At 36.3% G+C, this 16671-nt stretch overlaps 1 protein-coding gene across 4 annotated transcripts; it reads right to left on the reverse strand.

Moving 5' to 3' along the window:
- Nucleotides 1-7465: 7465 nt before the first annotated feature.
- Nucleotides 7466-13070, reverse strand: LOC106095620 (probable serine/threonine-protein kinase nek3). 4 transcript variants are annotated; one of them, XR_001222771.2, is made up of 5 exons: nucleotides 12911-13070; nucleotides 11391-12359; nucleotides 9832-10062; nucleotides 7764-8643; nucleotides 7466-7711 (listed from the first exon to the last, which is right to left on the reverse strand). XR_001222771.2 is itself a non-coding variant. In XM_013262903.2 (5 exons), the coding sequence occupies exons 2-5, from the start codon at nucleotides 12236-12238 to the stop codon at nucleotides 7830-7832; spliced, it is 1698 nt and encodes a 565-aa protein (XP_013118357.1). In that variant the 5' UTR covers nucleotides 12239-12359; nucleotides 12911-13070; the 3' UTR covers nucleotides 7466-7829. The 4 variants fall into 4 exon arrangements, 3 of the variants coding, with proteins under 3 accessions (XP_013118357.1, XP_013118334.1, XP_013118344.1); XM_013262903.2 differs by having other exon boundaries at nucleotides 7466-8643; nucleotides 11391-11868; nucleotides 12064-12359; XM_013262880.2 differs by having other exon boundaries at nucleotides 7466-8643.
- Nucleotides 13071-16671: the final 3601 nt, after the last annotated feature.

A 16671-nucleotide genomic window follows, 5' to 3' on the forward strand; every position in this document is an offset into this window, starting at 1 on the left:
AATTAAATTACTAAACAAACTAAATATTTATCATCATTGAATATCACAACACACAGTTTTGTTTTGTTTTGTTTTCTCTTCATTTGCATAAGAGTTATGTTGCTTAAAAAAATTAAAACAACTAATTAAGTTTAGAAGAAAAATATATAATAAAAAAAAAACTTATTTATTAAATAATAGGAAATGTAATGTTTCGTTTTCATTACATATATTTGTTTTTTTTATATGTTCATTACTACCATTTGAATTTTTTGTTTTATTATTAAGTTAAGAAAAAATTGTTTTTATTTTTTTTTAATATAAGTTAATTGTTTATATTCAGAAATTCACATGTATATAAACTGCGGTTTTCACTACATTTTTTGTTTCTTATTTAGATGTTGGCTTTTGTTTTGAGTTTGTTTTATTTCAATTTTATAATTCTTAAATTTAATTGAGTTTCATTTTATTTTTTCAAATATTCTTTATATATTTGATTTTTGTTTTTACTTTTTTTTTCATACTAAAAATTGTGTCAAGTTGATCTTGCTCAAAAATTTCGTAAATATTTCAGTTTTTTGTTTTTAGTTTTTGTCTAAAAGAAAATTTAGTTTAATTTTGACTTGACTTTGACATCCGTTGCGGAATGAGTAAGACATTTAGTTTGAGATCTTCAGTTTAATACATAATTTCGCATAGAAATAAGTTTAAAATGAAATTGCACAGTCTCTCAAATATTCGTTTCCTAACTCGAAGCTATGATTTCTTAACTAAGGGCCATTTTCTCAATGAAGAAATTGGAAGTTAAAGATATACACCGGTATTCACAATACTTAATATAGCTTTGCCTAAGATTTGACAAATTTCCTTTATAGAACTGTCACATAAACCTATTTTAAGGCTTCATTAAGTTTTGTGAATACGGCCGATATTAATGTGTGCTTAAGTAATAAGTAGAGTCTGGATTTTTATGCAAAACTAATATAATACAAAAACTTTTTCCAATATTAAAGCCTATCATTAGAAAAATGTAAAGGTAGGTTTAGAAAATTAAATGTAATTGCAATATACCACCTCATGTAGTAGATTATGCGAAAAAATCCCGAAAAAAGTAAGCTTAGGTTAGGTTCAAGAGCACGTGTCTACCAACTTCAGTTGCTAACCACATCACTCGGAAACCTTTGGACCATTGCGATCGCAGTAGATGAAGGCAGAGAAACACAGATGATATAAAGTACCTCAGAAATGTGCAAGACAACAGAAGGGACATAAAAACGAAAAATCCACGCACAAGGAAACAAGACCTGATTTGCCAGCCCCTTTAAAAAGGTGATAGGACCTTTGGCAACGTAACAGTGAGTGATTACAAGAGATAAGCCGGTTATTCAACCGCCAATTTATTGAGCATTCCGAGAGTGACAAGGCAAGGAGTAGAGCCATTCGTTTTATTCGTGGTCTCTGAGCCGAAGATCAACTAACAACTATCAAAATTACAAAGTTCATCCGTTGTGTCTAGTCAGGTATCACGTTGGACCTAGATGGAATCTCTACTCTCATGCTGAAGAACTTGGATATACCGGGAGTCGAGTACATGACACAGATACTCAACCTGTCACTGAGCGCTCTCATAGTCTCTGAGGCAGAGTGATCCCGCTACTGAAGCTTCAAAAGGACCCAAATTAAGTCGAATCGTACAAAATGATCTCCCTTCTTCCAACAGTAGCCAAGACGCTTGAGCACCAACAGGGATTCCGTAGATTGTATAGCACGACGACTGCTTTGCACACCATCGGCACACATATTAAACGTGGTCTAAATCAGGCCGGAGCCACGACACATACAGCGGTCAAAAAAAGTATTCATCATTCAATGTTTTTTTTTTAATAAGTCTACAAAAGACAATTGGAATAAAAACATATTAAACTAATGATGCAGTAGTGCTTGTGTGATATATATGTACACAATTTCATTGTTTTTAAAGAAAAAAATAGTATTTATTGGAACAAAAAGGGCCATTTTACAGCTGAACACAAAAAATTAAACAAAAAAAGTATTCATCATTGCAAAAAAACAAAAAAATAAATAACATAATTTAAAAAAATTAATACTTTGTTATTCGACCACCGCGTCTTATAACTTCTTTTAAACGGTTTGACATCGATTGGACTAATTTAGCGGTTATATTTTGGTCTATATTAGTCCATTCCTCCATTATCACCTGTTGCATTTGACTCTTGCTCGAAAAATTGCGCGTTCTCAATTTGCGTTCGAGATGTTCCCAAAGATGTTCAATTGGGTTCAAGTCGGGACTTTGAGGAGGAGTTTTAATGACTTTGGGGCAGTTATACAGCATCCACATCTTGGTATTTAAAGCAGAATGTTTGGGGTCATTATCTTGATAATATTGAAAGTTATTACCAAGCCCAAGTTTTACAGCACTATCTTTTAAATTCCTCTTTAAAATGTCAATGTAATACTTATGATCCATTACTCCATTAATAATTTCAAGATTTCCCGCTCCTGAAGCCGCCATACACCCCCAAACCATTAAACCACCTCCACCATGTTTTACAGTAGCGACTGTGTTTCGTTCTTCAAGCTCTGTATTTGGTTTTCTGTACACTATGACCTTTCCATCGCACCCAAAAAGATTAAACTTGCTCTCGTCTGCAAAAATGACTGTTTTCCAAAATGATTCGGGCTGTTTTACATACATTTTTGCGAAGTTTAGCCTTTTCACTCGGTTTATTTTATTTATAAAGGGCTTCTTACGTGCAGTTCTTCCTCTGTAACTATGCCTTTTGAGTGTATTTCGAATTGTTTGTGTAGTAACTTCCTTCCCTAAATATTCCATAGTGTTTTTACGAAGAATGGTCGCATTTGTCTTCGGAGTTTTCTGAACTTGCCGCACTAGCCAACGCACATCTCCAACTGAAAGTGCTTTTGGTCGACCAGATCTTGGTTTATTGTCAACAGTTTTCGTTTCTGTCCACTTTCTGATGATGGATTGTATAGTAGATCGTGGTCTATTTAATATTTCACTGATAGTTTTTTGAGTTAAACCATTCCTGTGGTGTTTTATTATCAAAACTTTTACCTCATCAGAAACCTCGTTTTGCTTACGACCCATTTTGACAAAAACTATGTATATTTTCAATGAAATTAAATATTTGCTGTCAAGGGCAAAGCCTCCTTTACTAAATAAAACAGAAAAGGGGGATTCCCAAATAATATTTGAATTTGACTTTGATGATAGCACATCAATGATGAATACTTTTTTTGTTCTGTTTTTGGTTTTATTATATAAAATTGCATTTTTTGCGCTAATTAAATTTATTTTTTGAATTTATTTTAAAACATATTACGAAAAATAAACTATTGCATAAAACTGCATTATTTATTTACTTTAAATTTTCTTCAATTACCCAAAATAAGTGAATTTATTATCAATTTTGCTAATGATGAATACTTTTTTTGACCGCTGTACACAGCGCCGGTGTGCCGTGCCTCTGGACCTGATACGCGTACCAAATTGCCTATTTATTTTCGAAAATGGATAAAAATTGGGGATATTTTGAGGAGGAATTTTTTGTTCAAATTATACATTTCAACCCTACAAAGTTTACATACTAGATTGTCGTTATATTCATAGACGATTTAGACATATCCGTCTGTGTAGCTGTGGAAATAATTCTACAACCTAAAGTTCAAAGACAGCCTATAACTTGATATAGCACCCTTTATACCGATCTGCCGGCAAGAATAAGTTAATATTTTTTTTTTTTTGCCCCAACTTCAATGAAAACCCGTGCCGAGTTTGGATAAAGCGATAACCCGATTTTAGGGTTAGAGCCCAGAAATGTTCTTTTACTATCCATTTTCCCCATAACAGAGAGTTGCATGGACCCATCAACATCTGAGTATGGACCGGATCTTACCATATTTCCGTGCAACTGCCATACAGCCGTTTTCCGATTGAAGGCATTGAACCCACAGCTGTCGCTTCTTTTTACCCAGAATTTACGAAATTTGGAAGAGATCCCTTAACACTCGTACTAGTTATAGTCAATATCATAACTTTCGTCCTTTTTCCTGATATTATATGGAGTGAGACCCCTTGTAAAAGTATATGGCCCCTCGGCATCCATAGTTTTATTCTGCATTCTTAACGAATACACAGAAATGACAAGAAGGATTTTTGGGGACAAAGAATTTGAAATTTGGGCAAAAGGGACTGACAAATTTGCCAACCCTGCCTTCGTGTGCCCTTTTTGATGACATTTGCGTGAGGTTATTTCACTACCTTCCCGATCTTGCCGTTTAATTCGCTACCAGAAATTTTAAGATTTTCCCCAATTTAATTATCAGCCCCACTTTTCACTCCATCAACAGCAGAGATGAATAAGGTGTTGAATATGATAGTTGAAGGTGTAAGAATTATGATTATTGAATATCCCAGAGATAAAGATCCTACCCATGCAAAGTTGTGTCTTTGCTGTCAGCAGTAGCTACTGGGCTGATATCGCAGAGACCATCTTGTGGATAGGCATCCAGCGCCCAGAGATTTCAGAAAGGATCTGCATGAGCGTGAGGTTCAGCGCGTCGAAAAGCTAGCGAGTGAACACAGTTCTTAGAGATCGACAGCACAGATCTTAGAGAATGACCCCAAGTATACCGATCTCTAAGCAAAAAGGTGGTTTTAAGGAAAATATAACGACTTTATGCAATGAGCAGAATAGCCATCGGATCTAAGGAACGTCTTTGTGAGAAGTTTTACGAAGCGTAGGTTGTCCAATAAAATAATCACCCTTTATTCCCGTTGTCGAATGCGAAAATCGACAGCAGTCGTAGTCGAAAGCGAATTTCACATTACGTGGTATTCTGTAATATAATCGCCTTTGACAGTTTGATAATAGAAAAATATTGTGGTAAATAAAAAAATAACATAGAAGTAGGTTCCATACTCTCTCGACAAACAGGCGCGATTTAGTTTAGAATGCAATCAACTTATATATCGATCGTTTTCCTTAAATTTGACAGTCGAATTCGACTTATATGATACCAAACATTTAAACAAATTTTCGTCTTCGACAACCATAATACGATTTTGCAAAAATTTCGACATTCGACTACGCCATCGCCAACCGGAATAAGGGGGAATAGTTTATAAGGAAAAATGTATTTGAAGACATTCGTACAAAACAAGATGGGTAAAAAAAGTTTATCTGAATTTTATGTTAAGTTTAAGATATCACTGCTATTATTTTGACAGCCCTTAATTCAGAACTAAAAACATTTTAAGACTTTATTGGGAACACGTCAAATTTTTATTGTTTATTAAAAAGTAAAAAATAAGCGGTAGTAACGGTGAGTAAATCTATGAAAAAATATCATATGCTTTCAAAGAAAAATATAATTTTTTTCAGTCAAAAGCTTTTACTATTCTGCACTGCTATTTTTTTTATCGCAGCTGTACATAAGGAAAGCCTTGTGGAAACTGAAAGTTTCAGCACATATCTAAGCATCTTAAGGTAGTAACAACAGCTGTGACATTTGCCCCTTTACTTTGATTCTCTTTGACTCAGAAGTTTACGGGTTGTTGGATAAAAGGGGAACGACAACCAAATAAATATTCATGTTTCTTAAATTTGACTAATTTCTAAAATATAAGAAAAATGTCACCAAAGTATTCTCATTCGAAAACATTTCAACCCGCAGTTTGGCTTGCACTTGTGTGCTAGTTATAGTGTTTATGTTAATTCAAACAAATGGTAATTCAAGTCGTATGGTAGACTGCGGAAAATTTCGAAGTGCTAAACATCCGTATGGATTTCACATATATTAGCCGAAGGCTCTAGCAGTCGAACAGAGTCATAGAACGGTCCTTGTGTATTTTTTCATCTTTAAAGGCTTTTGGTGCGGTCAGTCATGCAAGTTGTATATGGAATTAAGGGAAATCGAAGTTAGAAGTAGTGTGGCACTCCTGTCTCGGCTGTCGAAGACATCTTACTGTGTGACCTCTAGTTATCTTCAATTATACCATCTCTGCATTCCGCATATGTTCGAATCTCTCCGCAATGCGGACGTAAGCACGATAATGGCAAAAGGCCTTCACGTTGATGACAACTGCTAAATTTTGCTGCAAAAAGTTTGGAGATATCCGCCACAAAATTTTCAGCCAAGTAGTGTTTAAGACTCGATAGCGTCACAACCCAATCACAAATATTCAATCCAATGGCTGTCGGTTGGACGCACCGGATTGACCCGACGGATTCTCTCATCGGCTTGGACTGCCACTAGAGCTGGCAAACTATCGATAATCGCAACATTCGATATTTTCGATAGTTTTAATAATAAATATCGATACTTTCGTTAATTTCCCATCAGCTATATTTCAAACGAAAATGAGGAGTAAAAATCAGGAAATCGATTTATATAGAAGCAACATCAATGTACAGACCAAATAAAACAAAGGTTAATAAAGTTAGTTGGAAATCATGAGTGAAATCATTGTACAAATGTTGGTCTAATCGGATGAAAATTGCGCCCTCTATAGGCGCAACGTATCTTAAAGGATATATTCAGTGTCGTATTGCTTATTTTCGTTTAGTTTTGCAAAACAATGCAACTTTTGGGATAGTATCTATCGGAAAAATATCAATCGATATTCAGCCAAAAAATTAAATATCGATAGTTCCATCGATATTTTGCCAGTTCTAGCTACGGCGCTAAGCGGACAGATTGTTGCAAAATAATGTATGAGAAAACTGATTAACCGATATTGCGAAAATGGCCCTAAGTATTTCTAACACGTGTTTAGAACTTAAATTTTTTTTTGAATTTTAAAGCTTTAATAACTATCAATATTAAAACTTTGACGAATAATGAGGAAAGATAAATAAATAAAACCCTGCATATTTTTACATAGAGTTGTCATATTTTTAAAAACTAATTTCAGTGTTTTTACCACATCGAAAAACAAAATTTTTCCACTTGGAAAAAATTTTCAATTATGATAAAGAAAAGTATTATGAAATAAAGGTAACAATATCTTATCGGCTGTTCACATTAAAATATTATTTCTAATTATCAAAATCATTAAATGTGAACATCCAATTAGTGATGTAATGTTTTCAGAAAATTCAATTCTTAAAAGCCATAGAGAATATGATGATGCTGAACACATAATAAAAGGTACGAAAATGGGAAATTTATGATAAAATTAATCTAAAAAAAAGAGCATGTCTGTGACAATAGTAGGCGATTGATATCAAATTGCAGTTACTTTGAAAATTTAACTTCATTGCTGAAATGAGGTCATTGCTTTGAAGCTATGACACCACTGAGTGAGGCACTCAGAATTTGAAATTTGCCATATAAACTTGAATTGGCCAGCACTCACTGATATTCCTTTATATATTCCCTTGTATTCAAATAGAACTTCATTAACATATTAATTTTGCGGTAATCAAAAATATAATGTATATAAACATAGCGAAATTCAAAATAATTTATTTAAATAAATGAATATCTATATAAAGAAAAATCTTCCAAAAGAAATTTGTACAAAAAAAATATAATAAAAAAAATTGTGTTCGAAGAAGTTAAACGGTTGACCCTTCCAAAATAAAGAAAAGAAATCTTGACGCACAAAGCTTTTCCTTTGCAGAAGAAATTAAGCCTACAACCGCCTAATTGAAACAGACGTTGAAACTGTAAAAGTATGTGAAAACTGATCTTTTCCAATGTAATTTCGATCATTTGTCTTTAGGCGTTTGCTTTACCTTAAGCTGTCAGAGGGTGTTTTTGGAGACAAATTTAGAGTACTCTACTCTACAATAGTGAAGGACTTAGACTTTACGTTTCTTTTTATCTGGTGTAAGCAATTCTTCTTTTGGCATCTGCTGCTGCTGCATCATTTGCTTCAGTCGTGATCTTGTTAAGGGCGGAGAGAAACTTCCTATGCGTTGTTGATTTGCTCCGCTTAAGTTACTTTCATTTTGTTGGCCAGCCAGCCTTTTGGTGGCTCTTAACTTCGAGGTGGATGCTGCCACTGTCATGGACTTACCTTTGCCTATTTCTGGGGTCGACGCCCGTTTGCGATTTGGGCGTCGACCACCTGCTGTCGCTGTTGCTTCCATCTCTGCCGCAGCAGCTGTATGACCAGCATCAACTGTTGGCAACATTTGAGATTCTTTAATTGGATGTGTTATGTTTGATTTGGCACCTTTTAATTTTCTGCGAGATTTTGCCTTTGTTACTTGTAATGACAATTCGTTGATTTGCGAAATTTTCTTTGTGGCTCGGTCGTTTGTTTCTAGTGTCTTGCTGCCAATGGAACGACTACCAGTTGTTATGAGATCCATTTTTTTATTAGCTGCCATCGGTGCAGTGGGGGATTTGAATTTTTTAGGTCGCACAAATATCTCATCAATGTTTTTCCTCAAATTTGAGCAGGAAGTGTCTGTCATTTGAAGTGAATTATCGTTGCCTTTGTCTTTTGTGCGGACGTTGCGCGAACTCTTAGTTCTGTGCAATTCCAAGCTTCCAGTAGTTAACATCTTTACTGATTGAATGTTAATTAAATTCTTCATATGTGCGACCAGGCAAACAAATGCAGATTGATGATTAGGTGTCTCAGAATGGGCAAACAAATGCAGCGTGCTGAAATAGATGTTAGAAAATGGCGAAATTATTACTTCAGAGTTATTATAAATAATTCGTTGGTTTAAAAAACTAGTGTTATTTAAAAAAAACAGGTAAAGGCGTGCTAAGTTCGGCCGGCCGAATCTTGGGAACCCATTACCATGGATTCTGCAAAAAATTTATATAAAATAAATTTAGTTGTAGGGCTTAATTTTATTCTACATACCAAACTTCTGTCAAACCAGCAAAAATTAAAGCTTCTGGGAACCGAACAAGGATGATCGAGAGATTAGATTACATGGGTTATAGACTGATTTTGGCCGTATTTGGCATAGTTGTTGGAAGTCGTAACAGAAAATCACATGCAAAATTTTAGCCAATTTGGACAAAAATTGCGGCTTCCAGGGGCTCAAGAAGTCAAATCGGGAGATCGGTTTTTATGTCAGCTATATCAGGTTATGGACCGATTTGGACCGTACTTGGCGCAGTTGTTGGAAGGTGTAATAAAACACTTCATGTAAAATTTCAGCCAAATCCGACAAAAATTGCGTCTTATAAGGACTGAATAAGTCAAATCGGGCGATCGGTTTATATGGGAGCTATATCAGGTTATAGCCCGATTCGGACCGCACTTGCACAGTTATTGGAAGTCATAACAAAACACTACATGCAAAATTTCAGCCAAATCGGACAAAAATTTCGGCTTCTAAGGCTCACGGAGTCAAATTGGGAGATCGGTTTATATGGGAGCTATATCAGGCTATAGACCGATTCTGACCGTACCTTGCACAGTTGTTGTAAGACATAACGGAACACCACATGCCAAATTTCAGCCAAATCGGACAAAAATTTCGGCTTCCAGGGGCTCACGGAGTCAAATTGGGAGATCGGTTTATAGGGAGATATATCTAAATCTGAACTGATATGGCCTATTTGAAATCCCCAACGCCCTACATCGATACTAAGTATCTGTGCAAAAATTCAAGCGGCTAGTCTTACGCGTTCGACCTCTATCATGATTTCAACAGACGGACGGACATGTCTAGATCGACTCAGAACGTCGAGACTATCAAGAATATATATACTTTATGGGGACTTAGATGAATATTTCGAGGTGTTAAAAACGGAATAACTAGATTACTATACCCCCAGTCAGTTGTTTCAGGGACAGTTTCTCAATGACACTTTAAAACAAAAATTACTTACCTTGGCTTCGGCTTATATCGTTCATAATATTCTTTGTTTTCCTGTTCGTCGATGTGATCAACGACAAGACCACTTTCTTCAGCCTCAAGTTCTTTACGCTCTAGTCTTGACGTAGTTTTCTTCTTCATTCTATTGTTAACATCACAGTTTAATTTTAAGATAAATTCAAGTTTTGTTGTGGCAAGATTAGCTTTGGGAAATCGTAATGAACTGCCGCGAGATTTGCTTCCACTGCAAACAAATATGAAAAATTTGTGTTTCAATTTATAAAGCCATCTTTAAATATATGAAGAAATTGTTAAAAATAATCATAAGAAACAAGAAAATAATTTACAACTGTGATAGTAAGTCAAGTGCCGGCATTTGAATGTTGTGGTCTACTGTCAATAACTCTCCAAATCCCGGTAGAAGTGATGACAGAGTCTCAGCCACTTTACCAATTTATTCATTACCACTACAACCAATTTATTCATTATCCCGGGAATGGTGCGGCAAGGAGAGCCATTCGACACTAGATAGCCTTAGAACTTATAAACTCTTCCGCAGCAACAAATCGTCATGTGTGCCTAAACAGGTTCATCAACACTGTTATTGTTTCGATGTATGGTAAGTGTTCAGAGTAATCTCCTTCTCTCTCTCTCTCTCTCTCTCTCTATACCTGAGGCACTACACTTTCCGAAACTTTTTTGGAGAATTTCTAAGTGGTGAGCATACGCATGTTTTAGCCAAATATTAGCGGAGGTCTCAACCAGCCAAACATTGCTATGGAACAGTCCTCGTTGTATTTGACCTATGGAAGGCATTCTATACAGTCAATCATGCAAGTTATAAGTGGAATTTATGGATACAAAATCGAACATAGAAGGAGGATGTCGATGACATCTTACTGTTTAACCTCTAGCTATCTCGATTACACCCTCTCCATATGGAATAGATATCATATCATGTGCGGAAAAATTCATGATCATGGCCTTTTACTATGGTCTACATCTACTATAAGTTTTACTGCAAGGCGTTTTAAGGTATACACTACACAGCCTTGGCTGGCAACATTGTGGGGTATTCAGCCATGTAAAACTTCTCTGTGCTAAGCGGCACGCCGTTTGGGCTTGCCTATAAAAGGGAGGTTCCTTATTATTGAGCTTAAACTTAAATCGAACAGCTCTTGAGCACGATAAAGAAGTGTACCATGTCCCTGAAAGATATGTTCGTGGGTAAAGTTGTATAAAAGCATTTTAAATGCAACAGTAAAGCATTTCTGACTTTGTATATATTTCTGACTATATATTATGTCTACTATGTATCCAAGGGCAGACTAGGAAAGCTATGTTAAAACCCCGAAAATCAAAGCGTTTATTAAATTAAAGATATGGTCAAATGCAAACATCCTCAAAAAATTTCAACTTCTTTGAAAACTATTGCAAATATTCAATAACTTTTTTCATCCCTTCAGGAGCAACGACGAAACGTAGGGAATTGGATTAGTAGCCTAGACAATTATTGAATACAAAATGGTAAAAATTAATGTGAAATTGTATGTCCGTAACCAAATTGCTTACCTCTTCCAAGGCGTTGTGGGTACCGTGCGTATTGGTTTAAAATGGCACATTTCTTTTTGAAGACTATCAGTACTGCTAGCTTGTTGCCTCTCCTCTGGATCACGATGCAATATGGTGGGTGGTACAGTGTGCAGTTTTGGTGGCATACTTAGTCCCTGGGAACATTTCTTGCGGGCTACCGTCAAAGGTAGAATGGCCGAAGATATTGATGAGAGCGATGAAGAGGTGTTTGCTATCGCCGTTGAAGAATATTTATTGGTAGCCACTGAAGACGATGATGTCGATGAAGATGTTGCATTGTATGATGAGAATATGGACTTGGTGGTGGAGGTATTGTTGTAGTTACTGTTACTGTTACATTTAATTGCCGATGTAGTGCCTTGCTGACAGTTTCGTGAGAATGACGATGCCGTGGTAACCAAAGCTTTTTGCACACTCTCCTTAAGGTTAGTGATGAATGAATTCGTCTTGGAATTATCTGCAGTTTTTAGGGAATGTTGATTAGTATCATTGGAAGAATAGGTGGTTTTGTGGTTCGGTGTGTGAAAACTAAAGTTGTTGAGAGGCTTTATGGAACTACTAGATGTAGAGACTGAGGATGATGATGGTGTAGATGATCTTGTTGTTGTAGTTGTGTTGCTGTTGATGGTGATTGTGGATGAGTTGTGTTTACTGTTGGTTAAACATTTCGGTGTGCCCGAAGATGAGGAGGATATATTGACTGATGTCGGTTTCTTGGTTGATGTTGAGGCAGCAGAAGCCGCGACGGTTGCCGATGATGATTGTGGTGCATTGCCATTGTTGTGCAGGGTATAGACTGTGGTCTGTCCTGGTGTGGCCACCAACATGATGTCCCCCGAAAACGGTCTCGTTGTAGCACAAACAACAAACGCAATCACCTAAATGTAAATTTGTTTAGCCATTTTTTCACTTCCTGTATACACTATGGGATCTGTGGATGAAGCGAATCTATAAAGGAAAGTAAAAACATTAAATTGTGGTTTAGTTATGCTGAGGGATGCATATCAAGCAGGAACACAAAGCGATGGGTTCACACAGCGCAACACCCCTGCCCTGTGTTTGCATGCAGACTTCCTCTCAGCATACTCTGTTCTTCAGACAATGCTCTCATATCTCACACACACAAATTTACAATCTGGAAATTTGGAAGCCGGTTTTTATGGTGTTTTTTCCAGCCATTAAATACCTTTAATAATTTATTTCGATGATGTTCATTATTTCAATTGACTTTGGCTATTTTTGGATTTCCTCTTGAATTTCATTCATAATTTTTTATCCCTTTTATCTTTCTCACTACTATACTATATTTTACACACGCACACACTCCCCCACACACATGCTCAGTCATAAAACCACTATTACGTTTGTTCGTATTTCGGCTCTTATTGTTGTTGTAGCTTCTACTTCTCCCTCACTACTACAGAAACAAAAAGTTTACGCAAATTTTCCTGTCTTTCATTAAACAAACTCGCTGTGTTTTAACCATTTACGCAACTTACTCGGACGATAATGAAACAAGTCGTTTCAGAGGATCACAATTAAGCCTGAAATTCCAACTTAAGAGGCTCGGAATAAAAATTTTTTTGTGATCGAATTTGCAAACTATTGTGAAAAAAATCTTGTTTCTTCTATTCGGCACAAACAGCTGATACAATAGTGATGGGAAAGCATTTAGTTTTGCGGAGTATCAAGTAATGGGTACTTACGGTTACTGAGTTTAAATCGAATTTACTTGGAAGGGATGTAAAAATCGATTTCGAACTAATCGATATTTGGTCTTTTGCGTGAAAAAGGCGATTTTAAGTGGATAAAAACATCGACTGTTCAAACTAGTAGTCGACTTTCGGCAATTTTAATTTCCCTTTTTTCTGTTTGATATATGGCGAATGGAGAATTTTAAGCATGATGCTCAAGGCGGATTTAACAAGGAGGCTTCACGCGAACGGCTGTTAACAGCCAGCCAGGTTTGAAGATGTCAAATTTGTTCAAAATTCTTCATCGCATATTCTCTGCTCATGTGCGCACACGTTTGCACACACTCACACAAATTTGTTTTTGTGTGTTGGCGATCAGTCGATCAGCTTGAAGGCATATGAAGATTTTTTCATAAGTAATGAGAGAATGTCCTACTGAATGAAATCTGCAAGTTTTTTCCTTTAAATATTATCTAAAAAATTATCAGTACATAGTTGCATTGATATTTATCGATTTCATACGACAACAGATAATAATAACGGATTAATACATAATACTAAAATAAAACACAGAATCTGTTGTAATAATTTTTGGTGATACTTACGTTTTAATATTTGAACACCCCATTATGTGAAGGCTCAATTTTGTTAATTCACAGTGGCAGCATTTCACACAACCATTGCTGTCCGCATGGAAATAGGTATCTGAAAATGTAGTGTCCAAGATAAATTCAGTTACAGGTAGGAGCAGTTGCCAAGACAAATGTACGCAGGTAGTGTACAGCAAAGAGCTGAGTACAATTTTTTCTCGCGGAGTACACTATCTGTCAACGAGACTTCATATCGTTCGGTTGTGTGTGTACGCAAGCAAAGAAAAATGGCGTGAACTAGTAACATACCCAAAATCAGAGTTGCACAAATTACTGATTTTGACAGATAGTGCACTCGATTTTTTGTTGATGGCTCAACAATAAAAAATTGATTGCAGTATCTGTCAAAATCTGTGATTAGTGCAACTTTGATTTTGAGTATTTTACTGGCTCGCGCCATTTTTCTGTTTGTTTGTGTTATGCTTTTTAAATATAATGCAAACACACACCCAAAACTCGCTGACAGATAGTGCACTTCACGAGAAAAATTTGTACTCAACTGCTTGCTGTACACTACCTGGTTAATATGTCTCGGTTATCAAAAAGAGTTATCAAAAAAAAATTAACAATAGCTTTCTATTTTTACCGCTAATAGCTGCGTTTTATTTTAGTACTATATAGTGCGGTATATAAAAAACAAAGTTCTGAATAAATTACCAGTACAGGCTTTGTAGAACATCTGTCGTCAGGATTGCCATTATATGTTTTTCACAAATAAGTGTGGCCACACGCATGTAGAACATATGTTGTCAGGATTGCCATGATAAGTTTTTTACAAATAAGTGTGCCCACCCGAATAAATCCTATCCAGTACTAAAATAAAACACAGCAAATGAGAACGTTACATTGAAATAAGGAAATATAATGTAGCGTGTCACCCTATGTCTGATTAGAGAAGAGCGACATCTGGGTTTGAACCGTCTGTGTTTTTTATGGCAGCTGGTGAATGCAACCCTGCGTTACCAGCATATGTTACCTCCACATACAAATGTAACTACTACAATGAAAATCGAGGAAACCATATGTTATTTGTTTTTGCGATTTTGGAAAACAAAATTTTATGATGGTTCCTCGGTGGACATGATGGCTTGGGGGAACCATGATGGACAGTAAAGGGAAGATGACTAGTTTTTTTTGGATGGAGCCGTGCAAGCAGTAAGAGGTGGTGTCATCAGGAGTGTAGAAAGTGGTGTTTTCAAAAAGAGAGAAGGCTTTTTTTTTGGTTTTGGGTTCGGCAGAGAAAAGGAGGCGGAACTGGCTTTTACCCAACAACAAAGAAAAAGACCAAATTCAAAGTTTTAAAGTGATTTATTGAACTTTCAGCACATTTGCTGAAAGAGGAAAAAAAATTAACTATAAATTATTGAGAAGTTTTAAAAGCTGTAACAAAATAAATGAAAATAAATACAAATTAAAAAAACTAAAGAGCTGAAAAAGAAGATTATGAAAAAAAAAGGTGATTAAAATAAATCGAACTGAAAGTTATTAAAAGCTGAAAAAGAAAATCTATGAAAACTCTGGGAAAAAAAAAGAAATGTTATCAAATTAAATAAAAAGGAACCTGAAAAGGGAAAAGTTCCGAAACAAAGCCAAAGAACCTGAAAAAAAAAGGAAAATACCAATGTAATAATAAAAGACCTGAAAAGAAAAAAAAAACTAAAAACCAAATCAAAGTCAATAGTTAAAAATCCTAAACTTGAAAATCAAAGACAATAGACACCACTAAAGTTGATCACAAAATAACAAAAAGCCAAACGCGAAAACATAAAGCTACACCTCCACCTCCTCTGTCCATCGTGGGAAGCTCTATATCAAAAGCACTGGTCAGCCGACAGTGCTGCAGGTACCCTTTTCCTCACAAACACTATTGCGGGACGTATACGTGAACTTAGACGGACGGACAGGACCTTGACACACATATTTCCTACGAATAAAAAGAAGGTTATTTGTTAATAAAGCGGCTAGGCAGGCAAACACCAGACACTTACCTTTCTATAGGTAACACAGCGCTAGAATAAATAGGCGCTGTCCTCAGCTGTTAGGTCGAGCTCAACCTAGGGCCAGGGGGTAAAGATTCTAGACCTTTGGGGCGGAAAGGAGCCCTTACTGCTGTTGGTGTTCGCTTTGCGAACTTAGGCCTTTAAAAAGGAATAAACATGTAAGACATAAAAAAAAAAAGCCAAAGCTTTTATTTACGGGAAATACAATACAGCCGGAATACACATACTTACCACAACCAGACGGACGGACAGACAAGAGGAAAGCGTGGGCACTGTTCAGCCGCCCCAGCACTGACTCCAGTTAGGAGAGACGACCCTGAAGGAAGGCCAGACACCAAGAGAAGACCCAATACACCTGTGGAGGAAGGAGAATTTTATTACTATTTTTCTCTTTGAAGGAGAGGAGTCTATATAATTGAAGTTTTTTTAATTGCCACTATGCAATTCCTTGTTTTGTTTTCTTTGCTTTTTCGTTTGATTGAACTTTGTCTGGCAATGAATTTTTGATTTGGCTTAATAAATACATACCGTTTATAACGTTTGAAATGAAATTCGCCTTTGCCTAGTTTTCATTTCACAATGGAGGAGTGGTTATTTAAGGTAAGAAGGGGGTAGTGCACCAAGCTGTAAGGGGGGATAAGGGAGACCGATTCTGGGGTATCCAAAACTGTTGGACAACGGATACCATGGTTGGGGTGGGCCGTCCAGGGCACTGTAGGATGTCTCAGTGCCCCCTGAAGAGCGAATCCATAGCGGAAGGTGCGAGTAAGAAGGCGAAAGACATGCCTGCCTTAACATAAGTGGGACCCTGTGTTTTTCATTTCCATCCAGAGCTGGTTTGAAATTTGAATTTTTGGTCACCTGTCTCTGGACATGGTGTGTTGGCAAGAACCGCGCCCCAGACTGAGCCACAGCC

This window comes from Stomoxys calcitrans, chromosome 2, assembly GCF_963082655.1.
Source record: "Stomoxys calcitrans chromosome 2, idStoCalc2.1, whole genome shotgun sequence".
Taxonomy (NCBI): domain Eukaryota; kingdom Metazoa; phylum Arthropoda; class Insecta; order Diptera; family Muscidae; genus Stomoxys; species Stomoxys calcitrans.

Bases quoted from the DNA above. Each gene is read 5' to 3' on its own strand.
- LOC106095620 (XM_013262880.2), bottom strand. From the start codon at position 12,238: ATGTTGGTGGCCACACCAGGACAGACCACAGTCTATACCCTGCACAAC. The intron at 10,063-11,390 runs GTAAGCAATTTG...ATTTGTTTGCAG, and splicing joins CCCACAACGCCTTGGAAGAG to TGGAAGCAAATCTCGCGGCA. The intron at 8,644-9,831 runs GTAAGTAATTTT...CATCTATTTCAG, and splicing joins CGATATAAGCCGAAGCCAAG to CACGCTGCATTTGTTTGCCC.